The sequence below is a fragment of the Petaurus breviceps genome, unplaced genomic scaffold, assembly GCF_028583685.1.
Source record: "Petaurus breviceps papuanus isolate PSGF00001 unplaced genomic scaffold, PetGlider_PUasm1.0 76, whole genome shotgun sequence".
Taxonomy (NCBI): Eukaryota; Metazoa; Chordata; class Mammalia; order Diprotodontia; family Petauridae; genus Petaurus; species Petaurus breviceps.
The window spans coordinates 8,915,406-8,930,545 of record NW_027186473.1 but is presented as its reverse complement, the minus strand read 5'-3'; the positions used below and the strand labels follow the sequence as shown (position 1 = coordinate 8,930,545).

At 35.3% G+C, this 15,140-nt stretch overlaps 1 protein-coding gene across 9 annotated transcripts in view; it reads left to right on the top strand.

Moving 5' to 3' along the window:
- Window positions 1-15,140, top strand: part of FRYL (FRY like transcription coactivator) — a 314,599-nt gene that overhangs the window by 150,005 nt on the left and 149,454 nt on the right. For all 9 annotated transcript variants that reach the window (XM_069105195.1, XM_069105197.1, XM_069105194.1 and 6 more), the window contains 5 exons: window positions 1,093-1,172; window positions 1,712-1,792; window positions 5,384-5,552; window positions 5,901-5,993; window positions 8,268-8,366. In XM_069105195.1, coding sequence (XP_068961296.1) covers window positions 1,093-1,172; window positions 1,712-1,792; window positions 5,384-5,552; window positions 5,901-5,993; window positions 8,268-8,366 — 522 coding nt within the window. The remainder of the gene's footprint in view (window positions 1-1,092; window positions 1,173-1,711; window positions 1,793-5,383; window positions 5,553-5,900; window positions 5,994-8,267; window positions 8,367-15,140) is intronic.

The window sequence follows — 15,140 nt, the reverse complement described above, 5'->3', positions numbered from 1 at the left end:
CTCAAGAAAGATACCATATCTAGAGAATGATCAGAAAATGGCAATTTGAATGATCAGAAAGGTCATTGGAATTCTTTAGTTTGGAAGTAGGAAGACTGAAGCAGATGGTATTCAGATGTGTCAGATCATGAGCATTATGGATAGAACATATTCTTGTTACCCAAATTTAGTGGTATTGAAATATGGGCAAATTTAACCAAGGTAGATTTAGGACAAATTAGTGGAAGTGATACTTTCATGTAGCATGAAATAAACTTAGGAATATCACTACCACAAAGAATAGTTCCTGAAAGAAATATAAGTGGATTAAAAATATGGATAAGTTGACATGTGTACTATATTTTGAGAGGATGCTCAGTGCTTTACACACAAAGACCACTTTTTATACTCACAACAATCCTGTGAGATGTAAGTACGACCAGTAAAATTTTCTCCCTTTTACAAAAAATAAAGCAGGATTAGAGAAGCTAAGTGATTTCCCCTTGGTCACATAAGTAGTAAGTAGAAGAGTTGGCATGTGGCCTTTCTGAATTGAATTCCAGCACTTCATTAATTATGCCATGTGGCCTTAGGAGCGACCTAAAAAATAAATGTTGTTTCATTCAACTCAAACCTTAATTGTCTCTTTGGCAACTCTCCTCTATTGTAAGCACTTGGTAAATCCTGATTGATTTATTAGAAAGGCCACAGTGACATCTCTCACAGTTCAATTCTTTGGGCTACTGTAGTTGTGAAATAACAGGCTAAATAGTCTGTGTGTAGTACTGTATTGCAGTTCTTACATTCTCTTATAAGTAACATTGAAATAAATGGAGTGTAGTTTCCCTACTGTTAATATTGCTTAGATGCACAATGTTTGGACCTAATGATTCTTTTTTATAATTTTTGAAGAACCCTAGTTTAAGTTTAAAGTTAAATCAACCAGAACATTGTGAAATAATAGAAAAAATAATGCACAAATTAATCATCAACTGCGTGATATAGATTCTGATGGAAGATTTCATTTAAATTGTCATACGAATGTTAGAAATAATCTAATGAGAAAATTATTAGTATTTTTGGTTTATTGAATTAGATGCTTTTCCCCCTTAGATTCCTGTTCATCCAGTGCCAGATCCTTTAGTTCATGAAGTTTTAAATTTGGCTTTTAAGCACTTTAAACACAAGGAAGGGTAAGTCAAATGTTTATCCCAATTGTTGCTGTTCTTTTCAATCTGAATTTTGATAGTTAAAAAAAGAGAGACATTTGTGTTAGTATATGCAATTTTGGTCCAAAAGACTTATTGAATACAAATGACATTTACAGGAAATATTTTATAAAGAATTGGTGTGGGGAAGGATACCAATTATTAGTAGAATTACTAATTAGAATTTAGTAGAAGAGAGACTTGCTTCAGAACTCATGGCTAAGTTATAAAGATACAAAAATAGTATGTACTGTTATTCTCATCTTGAGCTTTGGGTATCATATGGCCTTTGCCTTACTGTCATCCTAGAAGAGAATTTGAAATTGATTTTGGGTTCAATAAAAACTAGACAGATTTAAAGCATTCCTCTTTAATAATCCAAGGGAAAAGAATGAAAAGATATTTCTAATACTTTACCACTTTGAGTTTTCAAAACAGCAATAAGATAATTTGAAGAAAATTGTATTACGTAAATAAAATTATGTAATACTTTTATTATTTTCTTATATTTTTCATTGCTTTAGGTATTCAGGAACCAACACTGGGAATGTGCATATTATTGCAGATTTATATGCAGAAGTGATAGGTGTTCTTGCTCAATCAAAGTAAGTTGTTTTGGGGGGTTTTTGTCAGTTTGATTTTAATTTTCTTTGATTCAATTTTCGGTATTTACACTTTCAAGTAAAAATTATTAAAAATTATGTCATGTAGATCCACTTTGCATTTTTCCGTAGTACTGTAAATTAGTGTGCAGTCTGTCTTTTTTGCTACTTGACTTTTCCATTCATTAGATTATGTATAAATAATAACCACGAAGAATAAACTTTTCTCCACCTTTATCCATCAGTTTTGGTTAATTGCCAGTATCTATCCACAGGAAGGCAAGAGTAGCCATATACATTAAAGATTATATCTTATACCTGAGCAATTGTATTAAAAAAAATGTTATACAGATTTCTTTCTTAAAAGGTTTTAATGATCTGGTAATTGTTTTTTATGATTTTCCAATGAAACCTGACATGTTTTGGCTCATATGATTGTTGTGAACTGAGTCAGATGAAGAATTTCTAAGTGGCCTTTATTTGATCTGATAACCAAGAGAACTTTGAGTGAGTTGAGGGGCTGTATAAGGATAAAAGGAAGATAAGAGTTAGTCTTTAGCCCTTATTTTTCTTTAAAGAAGCATCATTGTCATCATTGCAATTAACAATGTCAATAAATTTGTATTGAACATCTGCCTATAGTATTTTGAGGCAAGTACATGGCTAGTAAATGAATGACAGGGAAATTAATGAAGAGAAAAAGAAGGCATCAGCTCAAACTTCCTTGGACTAGTTTTTTTGTTCTTTAAAAAAAACATCTGAGAAATTCAAGTAATCCCCCAAAGGCTCTTCTAAATTTTGAAGGATGGAAGCAAAAGTACTCTTTTTTTCTTTTTCTTAAAGCAATTGGGGTTAAGTAACTTGCTCAAGGTTACACAGCCAGTTATTTGTGGGTGTGATGCTAAGTATCAGAGCCCGGATTCAATCCCAGGTCATCCCGACTCTGGGGCCGGTGCTCTTACTCACTGCACCACCTGGCCGCCCCTAAGCAATTGGGGTTAAGTAACTTGCTCAAGGTTACATGGTTGGGTGTTTCTGGGTGGGTGCTAAGTGTCTGAGCCCGGATTTGATACCAGGTCATCCTGACTCTGGGGCCAGTGCTCTTACTTGCTGTGCTACCTGGCCGCCCCAGCAAAAGTACTCTTAAGTTGGGTAACTAATCAAATGTTTATTACAGCTACTTGTGACTTATATGTCTCATTTGTGATACAGTTGATAGAACATTTACCTACATTCAGGACCTACTTCTTATGTAGTAAGCCTATGCCAATTTTATATGATTTTGACTTAAACATAAATGATTGTTAGTCTCTGATTTTTGTGAGAGACATTGTGGTAGAATGGATAAAAAGTGATCCTGAGAGTCAGGAAAATCTGGGTTCAAGTCCTACTATACACACAATGGCACCTAATAGAGCCTTAATAAAATGCTTACTTGCTTGATATTGGTTATGTAACCCTCTACAAGCCACTTTTCATTTTCTCAGAAAACTTTATAGAATAAGAGAGTACTTCCCCATCTATGTTGTTAGAAAGAGCTGTCTTTACCTGGAATTTCCCCACACTAGTGAAATTGCCTGTCTAGCTCCAAAGCAATAATAGTTGTTTCATCATTACTTCTATGACAGACATCATACCCATGAGTCATTTCGTTACAAATAGAATACAGCCTCTCATAATATTGTTCCTATGGGAAAATATCATTTCCTTTATAATCATTTGCTTTATGAAACTTTTCAGAAAAATAGATTGTGCTGAAAATTGGGGATGAACTAAATTTTACCTTTTAAGAATTGCCCTAGTTGAAAATTTGGGGTTTCCTGTCTTCTGCCTGGTAAAGTTCTAGTCTGTCTTCTTGTCAGCTTTCCTGAACTAAAAATTATGTTCTTTTACACTGGTGAATGAGGGGACTTTGAGAAAGCACGTGTCACTTGTCATATAACTTAGTCAGACATTGTTTCCTTTGTCAGTTTTTCAGCTGGATTAGTTACTCGTATAAATTAAATAAGCTTTTATCAAAGTGATGAAGGTTTATAGCCAGACTGCTAGATGATTTTTTTTGAAGGCATAACAGAATAATTTGGAAGTAATATCTTTTGTTCTTTGACTTTCTGGTGGGCAGTATTAGTTGTTCTCTGATATAATGAAGGGCAAAGTAAAAATTCTGGTAATCTATAAGTTAATATTACATATTTATTATTGGTTTGTTTTATATTCTTAGTGCACTAAGATTCTAGCTTCATAAAATGCAAGACCAGTGACTTCTTTATTATATGATTATATAATCAGTCATTTAATATTTATTAATAAGATACTGTGGTACTTTGGGTAGAGAGTCAACCCTACAGATAGGAAGACCTGGGTCTAAGCCCTGCCTCTGATGTAGACTAACTCTTGTCATCAAAAGTCTAAGCAAGTTTTAAAAAATTATTCAAGGCTTGTGGTTAGCACTGGGGAGACAAAAGAAAAAGAAAGAACAATGGCTGGCTTAGAGCTTGTATGCTATTAAGAGACAAGGGTGCTGAGGATATAATATTTACATAAATGGCTTAGCTAATGATAATGTGAGGAGGTTGTTTGAATTAAAAATTAAGGGATTCAGTAAAGACTTTCTATATGAGTTGGGACATAAAGTTTTCCTTAAAGGAAGCTAAGGATTCTACCAAGTGTAGAGGGAGTACAATACAGGCACGCGGGGTGGCCTTTGCATAGGCACAGAGAAGAAGATGGAATGTGGAGTTTGGCAAACAGCAATTTGGTTGAAGCATCAATTGTTTGTGGAGAGTATAATATGTAAAGGTAGGGTGTAACCATGTTGAGGTTGAGTCTTAGATGCCCTGCTGAGTTTGTATTTTACCCTACAGGCAACAGAGAGCCGTGTAGGGATCTTGAGCTGCAAAGAGACCTGTGCTTTAAGAAGATTATTTTAGTAGTTTTGTGGATGATGCTTTGTAGAGGGGAAAGACCAAAAGCATGGAGACCACTTAGGAGGCCCTGTTGTAGTTTAGACTAGCACTGACAAGCACAAGCTGATAAACATCTGATGCCAGTGGTTTACATAAGCAGAGCTAAGGGAGAAGATGCAAAAGATACTGTAGAAGTACTGTTGACATGACTTGGCTCCAAATTCAGTTTGGCATATGGGAGAATAAAGATCCAGGATTTAGTCTGACATTGAGAACCTGTGTGATTAGGACTTGGTGGGGCTTTCATCAGGAATCGGGAAGTTTAAGGGTTGTTTCAGAGTGGAAGATATTGTATTCTGTTTTGACTGGTTTGAGTTTGAGGTGCCTACAGGACACTCAGGGGTAGCTGTCCATTAGGTAACTGCTGAAGCAGGACTGGTGCCCAGGAGACATTAAGCAGTGTTAAGTAGAAGACAAGGTTGCCAGTGTTTTTGCCTGTCATATAACAAGCAAACCGAGAAGCTATAGGTTGCCTTTTATATGCTTGTAATAGTGATAAGTGTAGAGAAGTTCTGATTATTAACTTATAACTACATATAACTTTTTATTTTCATCTTAAAATACTATGTAATATATTTATAATTTCAATCATAAATTTGAACAAACTGAAAAATTCCTTGTAATCTAGGTTTCAGGCTGTACGGAAGAAATTTGTAACTGAATTGAAGGAGCTGAGACAAAAGGAACAAAGCCCACACGTGGTACAAAGTATCATCAGTTTAATAATGGGGATGAAATTTTTCCGAGTGAAAATGTATCCTGTAGAAGACTTTGAAGCTTCTTTTCAGTTCATGCAGGTAATACTACTGTTCAGTTTAACAGCTGATATTTCTGCTCTTCAAAATATATATATTTTTAATATATACATATTAAAAACTAGGTTGTGAAGGAAGGAATAATTCTGTTTTCTTCCATGAACTATATTGATGTGTTAATGTGCATGAAAGTCAACTTTGTTTTTGTATAAAGAATGGCTGTTATTTTAAATTTAGGTATACTTGTATCTTTTATCGTGTTACTAATATTTCTAAAGTAGCTTTGAGAAATGGAGTAAATATATTTTAAAAACCATTCCACAATCTCTGTAGTATTATTACAATTAAGTGTTGAGTGTATGTCACTTTAAGATTTTTTTTTTCCTTAAGGAATGTGCTCAATATTTTCTCGAAGTAAAAGATAAAGACATTAAACATGCACTTGCTGGTTTGTTTGTGGAGATTCTCATTCCTGTGGCTGCTGTAAGTATTTTCTGTTTTTTGTAAGTTCTACTTTAAAAGCACTCCCATTTATGAAATCACTTCATAAAATGCTCTTATTGACAGTCTTGCAAATAATTGAACTAAGAGTAAAATTTAAATATAGGATCTTTTAGGATAAAAGTGACATTTGGATTTGGAGGAAGTAATACAGTGAGAGGTCCATCCATTCAGAAGTTTCTTAATACTTCTGTCATATTTTTTCCCCCTTCCTCCCTTTTCTAAATACTCAACCACCCACCCCAAATCATCTAGGATTCAAGGAAGACCACAATATCTACAACTCAGTAGTGCCAGTAGTCACATATTCCTTTGCATTTCCCTGGGACTTTTGTCCCTTAGCAAAGTAACAGGCCATTTTAATAATTTCCAGGGAAAAGTCTAAAGCTCTCAACTATTAACGTGGAAGTTATTCTCATTATTGTTAGGTTATTATTATCAGCATGTTAAATATAAAGCTGATGTTATAATTTTTGTTATTATGTTGTAACCAGTGCAAACAGCAATTATGAGATGCAAAAGCTGCCAACTTTACTATTTTTAATACCCAGCTGTACTCCATGATTTGTTCAGCTTGCCATTTGTTGCAAACTTTGAGCTTACTCTCTTATGTTGCATTTTCATTTCTTTTGATATAAATTATGGGAAAATGTATTTTCACACAAAATATTAGATTTTAAGAACTTAATAACAATAGCTAGCATTTATATTGCACTTTAAGGTTTATGAGGCATTTTACATATGTGAAGTCATTTGTTCTTCACAACAACTTTGTGAGGTAGTTGCTTTTATCCCATTTTATAGTTGGGGAAACTGAGGTACAGAGAGGTTAAGTGACTTGCCCAGGGTTGCATAGCTAGTTCAGTGTCTGAGGCAAGTCAAGCTTAAGTGTTCCCAACTCCCAAGTTTTGTGTTCGATCCATTTGCGCCACCTTGCTACTCCAATTACTAACTTAAATTGTGATCAGTATGTGCATGTGAATGAAAAGATAGTTCCATTCATACATGTAATTAAGCTCATTTTATAATCATGGTGCTATGATGAGATCTAGGCTGCAAACCGAATTCCCATTTGGACTAGGTCTTGCTTCTGTTTCATACCTACAGACTATCCCATGACTAGTTATCTCACATTGCATGATGTTTCTCACAAAGGTCATTGTCATGCCCTGTAAATAGTGTGTTTTTAAATAATAGGAAATAAGAACATTATACATACAAATATGGAAAGTAATAACTTTGAAGTGTTAGGTATTAATAATGTAGTACCTTTTTACTGAATGCAAAAATAGTTCACATATTACTTTTAATTATATCACTTATTTCTGATATATAGATCTTAGTATCAGAGAGAATAGCACAAGAGAATGACAACAGTTAAGTCTTTAAAACAGTGAAAATAGACAAATTAATATGTAATATTTTATGTGAGTAGTTAGAAGTATGAAATAGTTGAAAATATGTTGAACTTGGAGTCAGTTTGAGTTCTGTATGTACCAATCACAAGCTGAGCTTTAATTTTCTCATCTAGAAAATGGGGAGAGTAATACTTGGCTCTCATTCTATTTTGAAGATTACATGAGATAATGTTTCTCAAAAGTGATTTGTAATTATAAATTGGTATCAAATATAAGCAGCTTGCTACTGTTTGCTTCTAGCAAAAATTTTGAAAGTTTTCTTGAGAGAAACTTAGTTATAAATTTTGAGATTTTAGCATTGATGATGATGTTTGTTCCTTTTTCATACAGGTATGTGAGTTCAGGTTATTTTTACTTGTTGTTGAATAAATTATTCTCTTTTATATCTCCCAATGATAACACTAATCTGTTTTTAGTGGACATATACTATTAGATGTAATTTCAGAATTTTTGATGAATTAATTCTTGTTGATTTGCCCTTGTACCCTAGTCTGGATTTCCTCCAGTTGTATTTGAGATACAACTGGTTAAATCTGGGGGATGGGGTGGGGAAAAGCAGGGAAGTACAATCTGTTGCAGTGGAAACAGAACAAAATGAATTTTCATAGCCTAGTAGAATCAACTATTGCTCTTTGGTACTACTTATGCTAGTAATCAGCTCTGTTTTTAGATAGTATGAAAGATAACAATTTCATGTATAAAATAATTAATTATTAACAATTCAAAATAATTCAGTAATAATACTTTAAGAACTATAATATGTATTTCATCTTATATAGATTATTAATCTGTTCTTTTATTCACTTTATAAAGTTTTGTGTATCTGTCTTTTTACTAGGCTGTTAAAAATGAAGTAAATGTTCCATGTTTGAAAAATTTTGTGGAGATGCTGTATCAAACTACTTTTGAATTGAGCTCTAGAAAAAAACATTCACTGGTATGTAAGAAACATTTCTGATCTTCACATATTTGATGATTAGATGCATTATTTGCATGAATGTCCAAGAGGAAGTAAAAGGGAACAAAATTGAAACATTACAGAATAGTTTCACTTCAAAAACATTTATCACAAATCTGCCTTGAGAGAGTATCATGCAAGGCATGTGCATTTATGAAAACAAACAAAACAAGTGGTCCCTGCTCTCGAGGACTGTATAAATTACTGAGAGGGGAATAATACATACTCAAATATGTTAAATTGAGGAGGGAGAAAAAGAAGTAGCATTCAGAAGGACCCCAAAGGCAACATTCTCAAATGTGTGTTGCACCTGTCTTAAATTTGGGTCTCTCCAAAAAGAAAGATTAAACAAATGGTTGTTTTTAACTTTTAATTAATCCATGCTTTAGTGACAGCTGTTTATTATTGTTTTAGTGTCTTATAACAAGTGATTGTTGCCTCAATCTTACCTTATAACCATAAATTCTTTGTATGTAGACCATTTCTTATTCTCCCCAATGTGGTATACTTAACTGGAATTTTAATGGTGGAACGAAACCTCAAGGCTCACATAATCCAACCTATAACTGCACAGTAATCTTTACAAATGATGATCCAGGAAGCTATTGAAATTCTGTAGTAAAAAGGAACTTCCTACCTCTGTGAAGGCAATCTTTTTTACTTTTGGACAGCTTTAGTTCAGAAGTTTTTTCAAATAACACTTTCTGAAACTTCTCATTGCTCCTAATCTTTGCTCTTTGGAAGTAAGTCTAATCTCTGTTGTCTTTGACACTCTTCAGACATTTTAAATAGTTACATGTTCCCCCAATATTCTCATCTCTTAGCTAAGCTTTTTTTTTAGCCAGTCATTGTATGGTAGAAGATTGAGTCCTTCACTGTCCTGATCGCTGTGTTATATATGCATGCACTCTAACTTGTCAATATCTTTCCTAAGGACACTCAGTACTGCACTTAACTTCTGACATAGGCAGATGATTGAAGAACAGTGTCCTCTCTCGTCCTGGACAGTGCTCTGAGTATGGCATTTCTTTCTACTATTGAATCATACTGCTAGATCCTATCGCTTGCAGTCCATTTAAACTTTTGAGTCTTTTTCACATGAACTTTTGTCTAGCCCATTTTCCCTGTCCTTATCTAGAAAATGAAGGCACTGATTCTTAGAAAGGTTTTAACTTTAAAGCTTTCCTAGAGGAGATATCTAGCCTCGTTTCCCCCTTCCAAGTATAAGACTGCATTTTTCCCTACTAAGTTTCATCTTCCCAGATTTGGTGTATTGTTCCAGACTCTCGGGGTGTTTTCAGTATCAGTTTTGTTAACTAGTATATCAGCAATTACTGTAATCTTATCATTTACGAAATTGGACAATTATGCCATTTATGCTTTATTCCAAATCATTGATAATTATGTGCTAGGGTCAAAGCATTGAGATATTCTGTAGAGTCCTCCATGATTTTCCTAGTATCCTTCAACAGTTAGCTCAAATCCCACTGTCTGGATTTCCTTTCAGATTTTACCTTCCTGATACTTGTTCCTTCACCTTTCCTCCAACTTTTCCCCACCCCCACCCAGTGCTTTCCTTCTGAGAGTACCTCCAGCTCCCTATATACATCTTAGTTATGCATAGTCCTCAGTAGTCTTAGCTTCTTGGAAGCAGGGACCTTGTTTTTGCCTTTTTTTGTTTCCCTCTTGATTAGCAAGACTAAGCCTGGCACATAGTAGAGGCTTAGCAAATGCCTGTTGCCTGACATCAAACATTTCTTCATCCAATTCTGAATCCATTTAACCATATTTTCATCTCACATCTTTTCTCCATGAAGATATCATGAGATATCTGTCTTATAGAAACAATGAAAAGTATCTATAATATTCATCTCATTTACCTGCCTAATTTCAGCAAAGAAATAAAGCTAGACTGGGGTAGCTGATTCTTGGTGAGTCCATGCTGGCTTGTATTTACTACTTTTCAAAAGCTGATAGACCATTTCTTTTAATTATGTGCTTTAGAATTTTCCTATGAATCTAAATTAAGTTCACAGCCTATAGTTTATTGTATTTTTCTTCTCCACAGTTTTGAAAATCATTCCCATGATACCTTCTCATTTCACTGTTGTTTTCCAAAGAACACTGAGAATGACTTGGCAGTCACATCCACACTTCTTTCAGTGTCCATGTTGGATTTTTTTTTGTTCATGTTGCATTTCAGTTTCATGTAATCATTTTTATTCTGTACTTTAAAGTTTTTCTAAGAATTTTCTCTGCACAAGTCAAGGTTGTTCATAGAGTGTGACAGAGTTTGACAAAATATTATTATCTTTATTATTAATCCTTGTCCTCATTATTATTTTAAAAGCCTGGGTTTCCCTCTCTTCAGCATACTGGAAGTATAGTGGCTACCCATGAGTCTGCTCTCCTAATAGACACAGGAGCTGTAAGTTGTTCTCTTTCCAACCTGGACTGGTTTGTTCACTCCTTTTCTTGGGAGTACTCACACTCCAAGGGTTAGTTTGGGTACCTAAAAGGTTTAATTCACTGCATCTCTGAACTTCTGAGGTCAAGAGAACTGGGTGCCTCCTCAGTAGCAGAGAGTATAATAATAATTATGAGAGAGAGAGAGTTTGATCACATTTAAGGAAACAGAAGTAAACAGGTAAAGTGACTTGACTAGGGTCACACAGCTAATAAGTGCCTGAGACTGATTTGAACTTTGTGGCCACACCTGACTATATGAACACTATCCTATAGACAATATCTTTAAAGTAATTGAGAAATGTAAAGAATAGCAGCATATTGGTTTAGAAAGAGTAGTGGATATAGAAGCAGAAGACCTGAGTTCAAATTCTGGCCTTGGTCTTTCTTAGTTTCTATATGACCTTGGATAAATGAAATCATTTAACCACTAAGCCTCAGATATCTCATCTCTAAAGTGAGAGTGTTGGACTAGGTAATTTCAAACATAATATGATTCTATTGATGTTGAGAAAAACTTTTTACTTTAAAGCTTTCCTTATTCAAGATCTCTAAATCTTAGTATCATAGTTAAGACTATGGATTCACTCAGTAGCAACATTAATCAAAGTATAAAATGGAGATAAATGTTCCATTCAAGTGTTTACCAGTGCATAACAGATGACCCATAGGAAACTCAAGAATAAAAGAATTCAAACAAACAGCAAAATAAAAATGGTTAATGGGAAATTGAAATATACCATAAATAAGCAAGAAGATGGTGGTATACTTAAAGGCATGGAAAAATGCTTGGTCTAACCATTCATAGTTCAAAAGCAAAATGGATGGAAAATGCCTGTTGCTCAGACTTTGATAGATAACTGGTTGAGCATCCTCATTTGTAGATAAAGGTGTGAATTTAGATGTGGAAATTTACATTTGTATCATCTACATCTACATCTTCACATACCTCTTTTACAGGTATTACCAACAACAATGGGCTTGGTCCAAGAGGAGATATGCTATATTACCTATAAGAAACTGCATCATGCTCACAAAGGGGGTAGTGTGGCCCAGTGGAAAGAGCTTTGGATTTAAGACTCATAGAATCTGGCTTTGAATCCTGTCCTTGCCTTTTATTTGCTAGAGTGAATGTGAACAGATCACATGGTGATAATATACTGTTATTAACAACAGCTGGTGTTTTTATATTTCATTAATACTCACAAAACCTGTTATGGTTATCATTTCATTTGATTCTCAAAACAATCCTGTGAATTTAGGTATTGCATTTATTTATTTATTCCGATTTTGAGATTAGGAAACCTGAAGTTCCAAATACTTAGTTGAATTGCCCATTATCACACAATGCAATGGCATGTATCATACTTTGGAAGCATTAAAGTCCTGGATAAATGTTTTTGCTGTTGCAAATTCTTACCTAACATCAGTATTCTTCTATTTTGTGTGAATCATAATACATCTATAGCTTTTTGTAAAATTATAATTACAGATAACCCAAAGAACAGTGTAAAAATAGCATGCTGCTTTATGTTACTAAGATTGAGAAGATATTATCCAATGTGAGGACAGAAAAAAAGGTAGAGTAGTCATGCTCTGATAATGAGAGACAACAGTTGGACAACCCGTGTAGTACATTGAGACCTGGCAACATGTTTAATAAAGACAGTTTGAAGGTCTCCATCAAGTTGGGTAGACCCTTTGTGGAAGATTTATGGGATTGTATAGCATGAGAAAACTTGGAGGAATTGTAACTTGCATCAGTGGAGGGAATATCTAAATGGACGAAAACACATGTCTCTCAGAATATGTAGAAGTTTGAAGATCACTTGACTTGATAAATGAACTAGAAGCACAAAAGACCTGAAAGTTTTCTTTTTTTTCTCTTAAGATGTTATTACCCCAAATTCTTCAAGCTCTTGGTATCTCCTTTGGCCTTTCTTTTGTGCCCAAGATAGCTCTGTAATGGCTACGGGAATCTGAAGATCTTCCCTGCCCCTTGGCCCCTTGATGGGCTTAAGTGAATCTGAGAACCTTCCCTGATTTGAAAATATACTCTGCCCCCTAATAGGCTGAATGTGGTCACATGGAACCTGTGGCGGGTGGCTTGTTTTTTTTTCCAGGAATGCCCATATCTTGTTACTTTGTGATTGGGCAGTGAATCAAGAGGGCTGTGACATTCTGAGTCAGGAGAAGGCTATATATACCTTGATGTGAGGTTTTGCTTTGGGGCTGACTTTGGGAAGAGTTGTGTGATTTGGCCAGATGAGACTCTGGGCAGCTGTTGAGGGCCCCCCCCCCCCTTTGAAAACTCAGATGTTGGTGCTTCCCTCTCTGGTAACTACTAGGTATGGATGTAATGGTCACACAGCTGGAAGCCCTGTCTGCTTGATTGTGTTATTTTCTGTTGTAACTTCTGTTTGTATCCTCTGAAGTTCAGGGTGCTGACTTTTTCCCCTGAACTAGGTAAATGATATATATATGTATTTGATTGATTAAAGTAATTGTTGGCCCATTTTGAGTTGCTTTCCTTTAGAAAAGCAGATCTAAGAACCTGTTTTGGCAGCCACCCTGGGGAGGCCGGGGTGCTTACTGCTACAAGCTCAAGATATCCTTTCCCTTATTGTTAGGATTCATTAGAAATCTCACCTTGATTTAGTTGTACTGTTCCTGACATTCTTATAGAATTTTGTCAGTCTTTTGTATTTATCCTTGCTTTCATCTTCTGTTTTTTTTTTTTAATGTGAATCAGCTACATTCTCTTAGATACCAGCATGTTTCTGTCTCATTTGAAGCATTTATGTTTCATCATCAGTATTTATTTCTTGAGAACCTTCCTCTTGTTAGAAGAAATCTGTAGAACTTTTCAGTTGTGGAACTCTGTCCTTTCTGTTAATTCTTTGAAGTCCCCTTTTCCTCAAAGTCTAAGGTGCATCAACCAATCCTATTTATTAACCACTTGACGCTTGCTAGACCCCGTGCAGGGGCGGCTGGGTGCACAGTGGATGCAGCCCTGACTCTGCAGTCTGGAGGACCTGAGTGCCAACGAGGCTTCCACATACCTGCCCTGAGCAAGGCATCTAGCCTCTGTCTCAGGCTCCTCATCTGTAAAATGGGGCTAATATCAGTACCTGCCTCCCAGGCTTGTTATTAGGATCAGATGAGGTAATAATTGTAAAGTGCTTAGCACAGTACCTGGCACATAGTGAGCACTAGGTAAATATTAGCCGCCATCATCATCATCATCATCATCTTCTTCATCCTGTGTTTTCTCCAGTAGGTTTTCACTCATCATCCCCACTTTCTCTCTAATCTTCAGTCTCTACTAACTCTTTCCCTGCTAATTAGAAACAAGTTAAATTGTCTCCCGTGTTTAAAAAATTCTCACGGAATTGGTTTTTCTCCTGAGCTTTTAATTTTCCTAGTGGGAAATCAACAGATGTTTAGGCAAACAGCATAGCAAAATAAATGATTTTAAAAAACCAAACATCTCCACGTTTGCAGGTCTGTCTTTTTGCTCACAGTTTACTCCATAATGTTTTAGGGGAGGGAGGTACATGCCACAAAACCATGTGGTCAGGGAACATGCATGCAGGCACACACACACATAGGGAACATCTGGGACATCGGAAGCTGCCCGTGTAGCCTGGCTATATTATTAGACTGCTATTTGCTCTCTGCTGCCCTCCGCTGGGCAGCCCCTGTGGAGTTGTTGCTGCGCAGCATATTTTCTTCCTCTGTCTTGTAGCTTATTTTCTTAGCTGCTTGCTTCAGCTGCTTGTGATTTAGCTTTGAAGAATTCTTTCCCTCAGGCAATTTCAGCCCTTTTTCCTCTTAAAATTTTTTTTACTCTACTCTGTCTTCAACCTATTTTCCTGTCTCTACTCCTCAGCTAAATTACTTGAGAAAGCTGTCTATACAAGATACCTCAACTTCCTTTCCTTTCACTTTCTTCTAACCCTTCTGCTGTATGACTTCTGACCTAATTGTTCAATTAAAAATACTCTTTTCAAAGTTCCTAGCAATCAATTGCCAAATCAAATGGACTTTTATTAATAATTGTATTAAACAAAACAGTGTATCTCTGCATTATTTGACACTGCTACGTTCTCCTGGCTATTCTTTCCTCACAGGACTTTTGCAACTTGACTCTGTTTATTCTCCTTCTACCCATTTACTTGTCCATTCTTTCTCAGTTTCTTTTTCTTAGTCTTTTATGTCTATCTCATTAGCTGTGAGTATTTCCCACGGCTCTGTCTTTGGGTCTTCTATTTTCTCTCTGTATCT